Raw genomic sequence first — 15,279 nt, 5'->3', positions numbered from 1 at the left:
AAGAACTATAAACAAAGAACTATATGTTTCCTTTATGTTTCTGAAAGGTTTTATTAAATTAGGACGGTATCATTGATTACATTGGTGAGCATTGGCCAAATAAGTGAGTCTCAGGTGCTGTCAGGTGCTTTCTCTTCGTTTTGTTGTCATGTTTTCTCTCTTTTATGACTGACTCTGTTTCTGCTCCACTCTTATTGCTGTCAGTTGCAATGATTAACTGGCTCTAGCTGCTCGGGATTTAAAGAAATCTACACCATTCGGCCTGACGGTTGCACCATCTGCTACTCCAAATGCCTCAAACAGACGTTGCGCTAAACTCTAGCTTAACACACCGGCTAAGCTAAACTAACCGCTAAGAGGTTACATGGCCAATCAATGGCTGCTGGGAATGACATTGGATTATATTGCTGAATTTAGATTCAATTGGGCATCTTATAGGGAAAGCTCACAGAGAATAAAAGTACTGCAAAAAAACTTAAATGACAAAAAGAAATGACAACAAATGGATTTATAAGACCTTAACTTATTTTAACGGGTTAATCAGGTTTCAACTATTTGTTTTAAGTTATACAAAGGGTAACTTGATATTTTTGTCAGTTTGATTGATGTAAGTTGAGATGACTTGAAAAGTTTATTTGCCTTGGAGGCTTGGAGTTTGCATGTTCAGCCCATGTCCTCTGGGTGCTCTGGTTTCCCCCACAGTCCAAACACATGCGGTATATTGGATGAACTCAATTTTCCGTAGTGTGTGTGAGTGAGTGAGTGAGTGAGTGAGTGAATGTAAGAGTGTATGGGTGTTTCCAGGACTGGACAGCCGCTGGAAGGGCATTCGCTGTGTAAAACATATGCTGGAATAGTTGACGGTTCATTCCGCTGTGCCAACCTCTGAAATTGAGTATATAGCCAAAGGAAAATGAATGAATGAATGAACACAAACTGATGTGATTCCAAAGGAAGTAATGTGATCAATGCTGATCATTTTAGCAGTGTTATCAGTCCAGTTAAATGTTCAAGGGCTTAGGGATAATATGGTTTTTAAAACATTTTGCTGTGTTTATTTTGATATATAAATACAATAAAAACAGTAATAATGGGAACTTTTTTTAATTAAATGTTTCCTAGTTGAATATATTTAAAAATGTAATTTATTTGTGCAATGAAATGTTGAATTTTAAGCTTGTCAGAATTACTCTATTCTTCAGTGTCAGTTTTTCCGAACCAGATCAGCTGAATCAGTAAAAAGAACGTGCTCAGAAAGAATGATTCACTGGAGAACGATTCATTTGAACAATTTACTTAACAGGTTCAATGATTCACTTCTGAATTATGATGTGTTCTTATGCTGAAGGTTAAAGTGTAAATATAAAAGTCTCAGAGATTCCTGGTCTAATTAAACTGGCTAAAAACATAAAGTTAAAAATTTTAGTTGAACCTGATTCATTTTTTAAAAGAACTTCAAGTTACATAAAACATTTGTTGACATGATTTTATTGTCGTTTTTTTTTTTTAGATGTCATTCCTAAGAAATGTTTAAGATAATAATTTTAACACTGGGCAGCGCGGTGGCACAGTGGGTAGCATTGTTGCCTCACAGTAAGAAGGTCGCTGGTTCGAGTCCTAGCTGGGCCAGTTGCTGTTTCTGTGTGGAGTTTGCATGTTCTCCCCTTGTTGGCGTGGGTTTCCTCTGGGTGCCCAGGTTTCCCTCACCAGTCCAAAGACATGCGGTATAGGATAATTGGGTAAGCTAAATTGTCCGTAGTGTAAGTGTGTGTGTGTGGGTGTTTTCCAGTGCTGGGTTGCAGCTGAAGGGAAATCTGCTGTGCAAAACCTATGCTGGATAAGTTGGCGGTTCATTCCGCTGTGGCGACCCCAGATTACTAAAGAGACTAAGCTGTAAAGAAAATGAATGAATGGTTTAGGGATAGTATGGTTTTAAAAATGTTTTGCTGCATTTATTTTGATACAAAAATACAATTAAAACTGTAATATTGTGAAATATTTTTTTTACAAGTTCAATTAAATATATTAATTGAATATATTTAAAAATTTAATTTAATCATGCAATGAAAATCATTTTAAGCATTTCAGCATTTTCACAAATACGCTACTCTTCAGTATCACATAATCATTCAGCTGATTTGGTGTTTAAAAAAAACATTTCAAAACGATCCAGTGATCTTCAACTTGATTTCTGATTGCGGATCAGATCAGCTGAATCAGCAGAAAGAACCTGCTCAAAAAAAAGAATGATTCACTGGAGAACGATTCATTTGAACAATTCACTTAACAAGTTCAATGATTCACTTCTGAATTATGATTTGTTCTTATACTGAAGGTTAAAGTGTAAATATAAAAGGCACAGAGATTCCTGGCCTAATCAAACTGGCTAAAAACATAACGTTAAAGAATAAATAAAACCTGATTAACTTAATAAAATATTAAAGTAATAGGTAACTTATTAAAGTAACATAAAACATAACATAAACATAACATAAAAACATTTGTTGTCATGATTTTATTGTCATATCTTTTTGTTTTTACTGTGTATTAACACATTTTGATGCCATTCCAAAGAAATATTTAATTTGAATACTGATTAATTTATCAGTGTTATCAGAGCAGTTACAGTACCATTCAAAAGTTTGGGTATAATATTGTTTTTTAAAAAATGTTGCCGTATTTATTTGCTTAAATACAATAAACACAGTAATATTGTGTAATATTTTTTACAATTTCGAATCAATGTTATTTTAATCAAACATATTTTAAATGTAATTTATTCGTGCTATGAAATGTTGAATTTTAAGCACTTCAGAATTACTACTCTTCAGCGTCACATGATCCGTCAGCTCATTTGGTGTCACCAACTTTGGTCACACTTTACAATCAGGTTCATTAGTTAATGTTAATTAATGCATTTACTAACATGAACAAACAACGAACAATACATTTACTGCAGTGTTTGTTCATGTTAGTTAACATTAGTTAATGAAAATACAGTAGTTCATTGTTAGTTCATGTTAACTCACGGTGCATTAATGTTAACAAGCATGGACTTGGATGTTAATAATGCATTAGTAAATGTTCAATTATAATTAATAAATGCTGTACAAGTGTTGTTCATGTTAGTAAAGACATTTACTAAGGAACCTTATTGTAAAGTGTTACCAAAACATTTTAAAACAGTCCAGTGATCTTCAGCTTGATTTCTGATTGCAAATCAGATCAGCTGAATCAGTAAAAAGCTCAAAAAGAATGATTCACTGGAGAACGATTCATTTGAACAATTGACTTCACAGGCTCAATGATTCACTTCTGATGTTTGATATATTTCTCCCTCTGGCTTATGATTTGTTCATATGCGCATTGTTAAAGGCTAAATATAGAAGTCACAGAGATTCCTCGACTAATCAAACTTTAGTATCATATAAAATAATATAAAATATTAAGTAAAAAATTGTTCAAACCTGATTAACTTATTAAAATAACTTAAAGTGACATAAAAACATAAGCTGACAGGATTTTATTGTTGTATCATATCAACACACACTGATGTCATTCCAAAGAAATATTTAAGAAGATTAAATTTCAGATCAATTTATTACATCTTTCATTTTCCTTCAGCTTAGTCCCTTATTTATCAGGGGTCGCCACAGCGCAATAAACCGCCATATGTTTTATGCAGTGGATGCCCTTCCAGTCGCATCCCAGTACTGGGCAACACCCATTCACTCATTCATACACACACTCATACACTACGGACAATTTAGCTTACCCTAGCGCATGTGTTTGGACTGTGGGGGAAACCGGAGCGTCCGGAGGAAACCCACGGCAGCACAGGGAGAACATGCAAACTCCACACAGAAATGCCAACTGACCCAGCTGGCTTTTGAACCAGTGACCTTGCTGTGAGGCGACAGTGTTAACCATTGAGCCACCGTGCTGCCTTTATTAAATTATATATTGATTAATTTATTTATTTAAATGGCAGTCACCATTCAAAAGTTTGGCTATAATACTGTTTTTAAAGGGTTTTGCTGTATTTATTTGGTTAAAAATGACTATAAAAACAGTGATATTGTGTACAATTTTACTTAAGTGTTTCCTATTTTAATATTTTTTTACAATATCTTTAATTTATTCAAAAAGTTTGATGTTAATATGGTTTTTAATAGAAATGTAGTGGCCATTCCTGCTCAATGATTCTGTTACGTTTAATGGCTTGCTGGCTTGGATCATGAAGTTAATTGTAAACAACAACAAAAAGTTCTCTAAACCAGATTAAACTGAAACAAATTGCCGTTCCCACAGAAGCCGTAACATTGGAGGAATTAGAGCATATGAGACGGATTTAAAGATCAGTAGGCCTTATTAAAAGCTCTGTTGAAATCCCACTTACACAATACTGTTGCTATGCCTTCAGTTTTCTCACTCTCGCTTTTACCATGTGCTTGCTACTGTGTATTTGCTGTCGTGAACTAATACTAAACCTGTGCAATTTCTGTCCTGTCACAAGTTTAACTCAAAGACTAGCACCTACTGAACCGGTTTCCCCACTCAATCACACATGACCTTTGACTTCAGGATGTGCTCGTGTCTTATATATGATCCGCAGCTCTCAGGTTAGCATTATTCAGAGGATGATGATGTGTAAATAAGGTTGGTGTCGTGATCTTGTTCCCTTTGAGTGGGTATTAGCTCGGGCAGCCTGAAAAAATGCAGATTTTCTTTGATTCAAACGTTTAGAAATGAAACTTGGGAAACAGTTGATGTTTATCTTCATTGCTGATTCCAAATATGAAGTTTAATTGTAAGCTTGGCAAACAGTTTTGGAGAGTGTGATGTTTCAAAGATGGCCACCGTGTGAAATTAGTTGCCTTAAAGGAATTTTGGGTTCGCTACTCTTGTGCTTTGGATAGGTTTCGTAGCGCAGTGCTTTCCGTGTCCTCTATGAAAGCCATTTCACATCCTGCAGCACTGCAAAGGAGAGTAAAACACGAGAGATAAACACAGCATTTTTGGCTTATATTGTCAGCAGTTTTTTTTATTTTTCAATCTTTTGTCATTTTTGGTTTTCATCATTTTCTGCAGCTGATAATTCTGTGCCTCCCTATTTATAATTAATTTAGGGTGTTCATTTAAACAATCTGTTTCTTTAAAACAAACAATTAAATATAACAATTGTTATACACCTGAAAAAAAGGATTAATTGGATTTACTAAAAAAAAATTTATGGTAAAAGGTTGCAAACAATTTATATGGGTTGAATTTTAACAGACAAACTTAATATAGTAATGTTAAACTCAATTTATTTGTTTAAATGCACCCCATATCAATTGTTTGCAGCATTTTACCTTAAAAAAAAATAGTAAATCCAATAATTTTTTTCAGTGTATTCTGCCATATATTTGTAACTGGAATATGAGCTGTAAAGTAATTGTCCTATTTTAATTTGCACTCACTCTTGTGCGTTCTGCAAATATCTTAAAGTGACAGCTATGGGAACAATTTAGAGACCGCTTGAAAATTATTAGTTTTTCTAGATTTGATTTGGGCGAAACGGTGGCTCAGTTGTTAGCACTGTCGTCTCACGGCAAGAAGGTCGCTGGTTCGAGCCTCGGTTGGGTCAGTTGTCATTTTTGTAAGGAGTTTGCAGGCTCTCCCCGTGTTGGCGTGGGTTTCCTCCGGGTGCTCCGGTTTCCCCCACAGTCCAAAGACATGCGCAAAAGCTGAATTAAATGAACTAAATTGGCTGTAGTGTTGGAGTGTGAATGAGTGTGTATGGATGTTTCAGCTGGAAGGGCATCCGCTGTTTAAAACATATGCTGGATAAGTTGTCGGTTCATTCCGCTGTGGCGACCCCCTGATGAATAAAGGGACTAAGCTGAAGGAAAATGAATACATTAATGAAGTAATCCAGTGAAATTACAATTGTGCTCATTGACCACTTCTGTTGAACCACGTGTGATAGATTTAATAAGGTATGGTGTTTATCAGGTATAAAATTATCATATTTGTGGTGTTTTGTGAAGGTTTGATAAGATTTCTTCCAAATTTAAAAAATAATATTGTCATGTAGAGCATTTCCCTCCCAGAATCCTTTTTTTAATTGTTCAGAGTAACAAAATGTTGTATTTGTTGTGATATTAAAGCATGTCTAACAACATGGCACCTTATTTTACTCAAAAAAGCTGTAAATGACAACATTTTTATTAGAAATTTGGCTGAAATGTCATTAAGATCAAAATGAGATTTTACTCAAACATTCCAGAATTATGATTTGAATAGTTCAGATGCAAAAACCTCTAAGAGCTGTCTGAAATTCCCATCGAAAATTAGCATTTTTCTCAGACTCCCATGTTTATGTTGAGTTATTTAATTTAAAGACCTTTTAAAAGAGTATATTCTTTTCCATAATCTTGAAATGATTGAACCTGCACACAGGAGGCTGATAAAAATGCTAATTTTTAAAGGAAATTTCAAACGGCTTTCAGAGGTTTTTGCATCTGAACTCTTCATTTGTTCTTATGCTAAATGCTAAAGCTAAATATAAGTCACAGGCTAAAATGGCTAAAAACATTAAGTTAAAAAAAGTTGAAACCTGATTAACTTAAAATAACTTAAAATTAGTTACATAATATTAGAAACTAAGAATTTCCCCTGGTGGAGTCTTGCCGTGTTTTGTTACATAGCTGCGTACAAGTAAAAAGCGCAGTATCTTCTTTAGAAACGCACTCAAGTAAACAGTGAAGTAAAAAATAATACCTAAAAATAATACTTGCAGTAATTAAGTGAAATCACACCCATGCTGACCCACCACCTCTGTTGAACCACATGTAATTTTGGCAGAAGCAAATGTTCCTGGTGGTTATCACTGTACAGTAACTGCTGTCGGTTTCATATGCGGCGCCTCTAACAGGTAAACATGTGGTAAACTCGTGCCTCAGTCAGTTAAAGACACCTTTAATGCTTGTGTTTGCTTTAGCTGCTGGACATTCCTCTGCTCGCGTGATTTTCCATATGGAGCATTTCAAAGTCATGTTGATCAGCTGGTTTGTCTATAAGCTGACATACAAGTGATCCGCTGATGAATCGCGGCTTTAAAATGCTCCAGTGTCCCTGTATCTGTGGTTACATGCAGTAAACAGCGGTGAGTTCGGAGAACCGATGACCTTTGTTCGGTTTGTCATTTCTGTTGAGCACATGAACACGATGGCAAATCAGCAGTGTTTAAGAACATGCTTAACAGTGCTCAAATATTAGCGGGAAATTAACGTTTTTAAAACTTCAGTACCGATTGGTATCGAATTCCAGTATATATACAGTTGAAGTCAGAATTATTAGCCCCCCTTTCAATTTTTTTTCTCTTTTTTTTTTATATTTCCCAAATGATCTTTAACAGAGCAAGGAAATTTTCACAGTATGTCTGATAATATTTTTTCTTCTGGAGAAGGTCTGATTTGTTTTAATTCGACTATAATAAAAGTCGTTTTAAATTTATTAAACCCCATTTTAAGGACAAAATTATTAGCCCCTGTAGACTAACTTTTTTTCGATAGTCTACAGTACAAACCAGAGTTAAGCCTTTAAATGTTACTTTAAGCTGTATAGAAGTGTCTTGAAAAATATCTAGTCAAATATTATTTACTGTCATCATGGCAAAGATAAAATAAATCAGTTATTAGAAATGAGTTATTAAAACTATTATGTTTAGAAATGTGTTAAACTTCCTGGTAAACAGAAATTGGGGAAAAAAATAAACAGGGGGGCTAATAATTATGACTTCAACTGTATGTTTATTTATTGATTGATTGATTGATTGATTGATTGATTGATTGATTGATTTAAAATAAATATAAATTAAATATATAAAATTAAAATAATATATATTTTATATATGTTTTATAAAATTGTATTTATTCATCAATGTTTTTGTAACAGTAAAGGAATGATTGAACAAAATTCTTAGCTGTTAATTATATGTAGTGCTCCAGTGCATGTATTTGATGGGTTTCTGTTGTACCGTGGCTTTGATGAGCATCTGTTAAACAAATCTTGATTTCTACTTCCCGTTTGTGTTCCACTAGTGATAAATGAACTTTATATAGTAGTTTGCAGTCAGATGCAGAGAGTTGATGCGCTGCCAGAAAACCCATTGTCAGATGCTGATCCGTCGTCTTATTGTCCATGTGGCAGTCGGGTGTCATTATAAACGCAGGGATTATATTTATTTGGCTCAAGTTTAACATGTATTAATCACAGATAATGTTACACTTCCAACCCAGTTACTGGACCACCTGTCCTTTACTCATCTAAAAACTGGAGGAAAGGATGAGGTTAATGCAGTAAATACTCCACTCTTCTGTATGTGATGGACAATGTGTGCTTCAGCTAAATGTGTAAAAATAAATGAAGAGATATTAATGCTCAGAGATTAACAGTTTCATCTTGTGATGCTGAAGACTGATGAAGCGTGAGAGAAATCTATCTGTATTAAACTGTCCAGAGTACTTGCATGTTTCCAGTGGTTGCCAGGGTGTTGCTAAGCAATTTTGTGATTGTAGTTGCTAGGATGTTACTTATGGTTCCAAGTCAAGAGTTCTAGGGTATCTTTGAGTAGTTGCCAGGGTGCTGCTCAGTGGTTGCTAAGGCAACTTGTGGGTGCTAGGTTGTTTCTTATTGTTTCATGTCAAAGAGTTCTAGGATATTGTGGGTGGTTGCCAAGGTACTGCTAGGTGGTTGCTAGGATGTTTCTTATTGTTTAAAGTCAAAATGAGATTTTGGATATCGTTGGCTGCTTGTCAGGGTACTGCTCAGTGGTTGCTAAGGCACATTGTGGTTGCTAGGATGTTTCTTATTGTTTCAAGTCAAAAGAGATTTTGGATATCGTTGGCTGGTTGTCAGGGTACTGCTCAGTGGTTGCTAAGGCACATTGTGGTTGCTAGGATGTTTCTTATTGTTTCAAGTCAAGAGTTCTAGGATATCGTGGGTGGTTGCCAAGGTACTGCTAGGTGGTTGCTAAGATGTTTCTTATTGTTTAAAGTCAAGATGAGATTTTGGATGTCGTTGGCTGGTTGTCAGGGTACTGCTCAGTGGTTGCTAAGGCACATTGTGGTTGCTAGGATGTTTCTTATTGTTTCAAGTCAAAAGAGATTTTGGATATCGTTGGCTGGTTGTCAGGGTACTGCTAAGTGGTTGCTAAGGCACATTGTGGTTGCTAGGATGTTTCTTATTGTTTCAAATCAAGAGTTCTAGGATATCGTGGGTGGTTGCCAAGGTACTGCTTGGTGGTTGCTTGGATGTTTCTTATTGTTTAAAGTCAAGATGAGATTTTGGATGTCGTTGGCTGGTTGTCAGGGTACTACTCAGTGGTTGCCAAGGCACATTGTGGTTGCTAGGATGTTTCTTATTGTTTCAATTCAAAAGAGATTTTGGATATCGTTGGCTGGTTGTCAGGGTACTGCTCAGTGGTTGCTAAGGCACATTGTGGTTGCTAGGATGTTTCTTATTGTTTCAAATCAAGAGTTCTAGGATATCGTGGGTGGTTGCCAGGGTGCTGCTAAGCGGTTGCTAGGATGTTACTTACTTTTCCAAGATAAAAGAGTTTTAGGGTATCTTTGGTTGGTTGTCACGGGGCTGCTCAGTGGTTGCTAAGGCACATTGTGGTTGCTAGGATGTTTCTTATTGTTCCAAATCAAAAGAGATTTTAGATATTGTTGGGTGGTTGTCATGGTACTGCTAAGTGGTTGCAAAGGCACATTGTTGTTGCTAGGATGTTTCTTATTGTTTCAAGTTAAAGACTTCTAGGATATCGTTGGTGGTTGCCAGGGTGCTACTCAGTGGATGCTAGGATGTTTCTTTTTGTTTTAAGTCAAAGAGTTCTAGGATATTATTTGTGGTTTCCAGGGCATTACTAAGTACAAAAAGATCAACGATATCATGGGTGGTTGCCAGGGTATTGCTTTTATTGTTTGCTAAGATCTTTTGTCGTTGCTAGGAGGTTTCTTATTGTTTCAAGTCCAAACAGTTCAAAGATTTTGTGTGTAGTTGCCAGGGTGTTGCTATGTGGTTGCTAGGAGGTTTCTTATTGTTACAAGTTAATAGAGTTGTAATATATTGTTTGTTGTTGACATGCCGTTGCTAAGTGGTTGCTAAGGTGTTTTTGTGGTTGCTAAGGGTTTCTTGTTTCAAGTCAAAAGAGTTTTAGGATATTTTCTGTGGTTGCCAGGGCGTTGCTATGTGGTTGCTAAGGTCTGAGTGCTGTGTGTTCAGTTTTAATTATTTAGGTACTTAGAGTTCACCCTCAAGTCATCCAGTGCATCCAGTCCTCATTGCCAGGCGTGTGATGACTTGACTGCAAACCAGACTGGTTCGGTTTTACACACCTGATAAACAAGTGAAGGTAGAGGAGAAAGATAAAAACACGAGCGACTACAGAAGTACAGCGGTTCTGGGAAACGTGAGCACAGCGAGTTCAAACATATTTGTTTTTTCTGCTTATATATTTGACTTTCCATCTCTGTGTGTTTTCTCATTCAGGATGGAGGATGAAGCTGTAGTGGACAGAGGAGCCTCGTACATCAAAAACGTGTGTGATGAGGAGGTTGAAGGTAAGAAACGTACACACATATACACACACACACACACACACACACACACACACACACTCTTAAATATATTGTGTATTATTCAGTGGTGTAAAGTAACTACTTACAAATATTCAAATTACTGTAATTAAGTGATTTTTCTCAGAAATGATAATTTACTAAGTATAAATGTGCCCTTTTACTTTCCCTTGAGTACATTTTTAGTGCTGTATCGGTACTTTTACTCCACTACTTTCCTTCAATCTGCACTTCAATCTCACTGCTTTATTTTCTCTTGTCTATGAGGATTAGAAAAATCAGTCCTGTGATTCCTGTCCAATCAAATCACACACAGAAGGTAACTCGCCACATAATGAATTATCTCAAGACATGGGCAATTTATAATCGCAGCAAACTGTTTGAAAGCATTAAAAGTGTCCAAGAAGATGTCCAAAATCTTTACTCGCATTGACCCAGAGACTGTTTAGTTGCAGGTCACAGATGAGAAGATGAAGGATGTTTACTGTATAATGACTGAAATTACCTTAAACACCCAGCAGGCACAAGACGTCGACATGACGCCAGATTGACGCTGTACCCCAACATCATGGGGACTTAGCGTTTTGTTTGGAAATGAAAATCGGGTTGACATCAGAACCCAACATCAGGCTGACATCAATGTCCAAATTTCAACCTAAATTCAACCAAATACCAACGTCTAATGATGTTACAGCTTGACATTGTGTGGACGTTACTACTATGACGTCTATCAGATGTTGGTTTTTGGTTGCCATACCTGCAGAATAAATGTCAGTATTAGACATTAATATGATGTTAGTTTAAGGTGTTGGCTCGACGTTCGATTTTGGTCACTTTCCAACAACCTAAAATCAAACAAATATCAACATCATTTGATGTAGTTATTGGACATCAAAATAATGTTGTCCTTAGTCCAGGGGTCTCAAACTCAAATTGTCAGAGGACCATATCAGTAACTGACGATTAATAGGAAGGCCACTTTAACATTCAAGCACAACAAAAAAGTGGAACTCTGATGTAATTGATACACTCAGACATTCTTCCCCTGAGGATATGCAGTCAAAGCTCCTTACATATTGAAGGGGTAGTTTATAAAATACTACAATTTACAGTTTGTTTGTTAGCTCAACCTTTGCTGGTGTTCTGGAAGAAAGAGTTAATTTAGGTTAGGTTAAGTTACGTTAGGTTAGGTTAGGTAAGGTTAAGTTAGGTTAGGTTACTTTATTTATACCCGAAGGTAGATTTGGTTTGCAGTCAAGAGTCCTCATCTCACAACTGTGCCACACAAAGGAACTTGCACAGTAACAACAACAAATGAACATTAAGACATAAAACATAAACACACAAACATTTATAAAGTATAAATGAATAATCAATATTTGAGAGCTGAATAAAGTGTTTTGGTAGTTGTAGTGCATTTTGAATGTGAAATGAACTGTTTTACCAAGCTGAAAGTCGGTTACACTGTAAAAAAATGCAGGGTTCAACACAATTCATTCATGTTGTCCCAACACAAATCGATTAAGTTACCTTAACACTTTTAACAAATTTATGTGGATTGAACATAAAAAATTAAGTTGTCCCAATGAAATCTCAAGGATTGTGTTGTTTCAGCTCATTTTAAATAAGTAGTTTGAACAAGTAAAAAATATATGTTTTTGAGTGTAGGAGAATTGTGTGAAGAGTTTTGCAGAAGTGACCTGAGTATTGAGAAATGTGTCCTAGTGTCTGTACAAAACTGTAAATGACAAAAAATATTGAGGAATTTTGCATCCTGTCTGATTCATTCCAGTTACATATATTGCAATTATAAACTGAGATGTGTCTCGTAGCATTACACAGTGTTTTCTTGTGTAAAACATGTTGTTAGTGTTTTTTAGCTCATTGTTTTGTGTGTGACAATATGTGTTTGTCGTCTGTCAACCTTAGCTAGTGCTCTGTTAGTTTATTTGAGAGCTGAATAAAGTGTTTTGGTAGTTGTAGTGCATTTTGAATGTGAAATGAACTGTTTTGCCAAGCTGAAAGTCGGTTAGGAGAATTGTGTGAAGAGTTTTGCAGAAGTGACCTGAGTATTGAGAAATGTGTCCTAGTGTCTGTACAAAACTGTAATAATAGGCATAATAATAATTGTTATTATTAATCTGTCCAATTTGGTAACTTATTTGTTAACTTTAGTGACTTCACTGGTAATTGTTCTTCCCAATATCTTTCTTTTTTTGTAAAACTACAACAACACCATCATAACGTGTAAGCCATGAAGATGTACAACACAGTACAGGCGGTATAAAACTGATTATAATCAAATGACCCTTGAATATTTTTAAAAATAGAGCTTTAGTAAAAATAGAGCACGTATGGACATCTATTTCAAAGTTTAAATTAGCCCCAGAAATAATCTGCATGTGCTTTACTCTCGACCTCACACTGAGAGAAACCGAAAGTAAACCGAATATATAGTAGAGTACTTTAAATGTCCAGTAGGTGGAGGGTCGAAACCACAAGTGGCTAGCCTATATGCGACTGCACAACAATGATAGTGATTCGAAATATATGTTTTGGTTGGCCGAATCTCGTTATGTTTTTGACGTCAGTTGCGGGAGGGAGGGAGGGAGGAGGAGGGGTGGCCGCGAATGGCCCGCTGGCCACCAGTTTGAGACTCCTGCCTTAGACGCTGGCTAGACATTGAATTTTGGTCACCTGACATCACAACCTAAATCTAACCTAATATTAACGTCTCATGACGTTGTGTGCCTGCTGGGCAATAACTAAATGCACTACAGAATGTTACGTGTACACACATCCACCAATTACATGTAAATGCATCAGCTTTGTACAGTGTAATACTCACTGCTCTTGAGTACTTTTGAAAGGGCTACTTTTTACTCATACTTTAATATTTACAACAGACACTTTTACTCTACTTGCACGTCATTTTTAAGCAAGTGATGGTAATTTTATTTACGTATGATTTTTCAGTCCTCTTTCCACCACTGGTGTTATATGATCTGCTGTGTGTCAGTGGATGTGGATCAGTCAGACTCTTAGTTACTGTGGCTTGAGTTACACACTCACTTTCACTCACTCCTCTCTTTCTCTCTGTCTTTTGTTTTAGTCGTTTATTTGATTCGTGGTTTGGTAGTAATATGTGCTTAAGGGCAGGAGAGGATTACGCAGATGTAGCAAACCAAAGCTCTATACGGGAAGATGTTCACGATCTTAATCCACACACACACACACACGCACACATACGCACACTGTTATTGCCTAAACGTGCCACTTTATTGCACAACTCTTCGTCTTATCTACATGCCACCTGCTAACCATTTTAAGTGATATAGAGTATGTCTACATGATAGTAAAACATAATAATAATAACAGTGAATGAATTTACCGTTTTACAAACATTAGTAATTAAGCTTATTTCTAGCACAAATTGTATGAATGCCATATAGCACAGACCAAATATTTAATATATGCTTATGTACACTACCTGTCAAGAGTTTGGGGTCAGTGGGATTTTTAAATGTGTTAAAATAAGCTTCTCCTGCTCACCAAGGCTGCATTTATTTCATCAAAAATACAAAACAAAATGGTGAAGTTGTGAAATGTTATTGAACTTTAAAATAACTATTCAAAAGGAGTTTATCATTTAATTTAATCATTTATTCCAGTGATTTTAATGAGGAATTTTCAGCTTCATTACTCCGGTTTTCAGAGTCCTTAAGAAATCACTTTAATATTAATTATTCATTCATCCATTTTATTTTCGGCTTAGTCCCTTTATTAATCTGGGGTCGCCACAGCGGAATGAACCACCAACTTATTCAGCATTTGTTTTATGCAGCGGATGCCCTTCCAGCTGCAACCCATCACTGGGAAACACATACACACTTATTCACACATAGATACACTATGGACCCGGAGGAAACCCACGCGAACGCAGGGAGAACATGCAAACTCCACACAATAACGCCAACTGACCCAGCCGAGGCTTGAACCTGCGACCTTCTTGCTGTAAGGCGACAGCACTACTATAATATATATAATATATACTATAATATAATAATATATACTATAATACTATAATATTGGGCACCACTGTGTCGCCCAATATTAATAATAATAATAATAATTATTATTATTATTATTATTAATGGTAATAGTAAAAAAAGCAATAATGACTGGTGTAATAATTTCATTTGGAAACCACATACAATGAGTAATAAATAAATATTAAATAAATAAGTATTTAACAATTAAACAATTTTTTTACATTTAATAAATGCCGTCTTGATGAACAGAACAAAATTCTTAAAAAAAAAAACATGAAAAAAAAATCCAACCCCAAACTTTTGGCCGGTAGTGTAAATCTTTTGTTGAGAATTAAACACACACCAGGACACACACATAAAATACATACATATGTACAGTATATAATTGCATTTACTGTATTTTTTGTTTATAAATTCATTCATTTTCCTTCGGGTTAGTCCTTTATTTATCAGGGGTCATCACAGCGGAATGAACTGACAACTTCCATGATTACATTATAAATATTTTTTATAAAAAAACATATCATTTTTAGGTAAAATATATATTGTTATAGTTTTAAAAAATCTGTATTTATATGACAATTAAAATAGAATATTTTATA

General features: G+C 35.5%; 1 protein-coding gene across 1 annotated transcript in view; it reads left to right on the top strand.

Moving 5' to 3' along the window:
- slc4a4b (solute carrier family 4 member 4b) overlaps nt 1-15,279 on the top strand; it is a 115,709-nt gene that overhangs the window by 21,542 nt on the left and 78,888 nt on the right. The window contains 1 exon segment of the mRNA XM_056445698.1: nt 10,540-10,610. Coding sequence (XP_056301673.1) covers nt 10,540-10,610 — 71 coding nt within the window.

This window comes from Danio aesculapii, chromosome 21, assembly GCF_903798145.1.
Source record: "Danio aesculapii chromosome 21, fDanAes4.1, whole genome shotgun sequence".
In the NCBI taxonomy this organism is placed as follows: Eukaryota; Metazoa; Chordata; class Actinopteri; order Cypriniformes; family Danionidae; genus Danio; species Danio aesculapii.
This window is presented reverse-complemented; position numbering and strand designations above follow the sequence as displayed.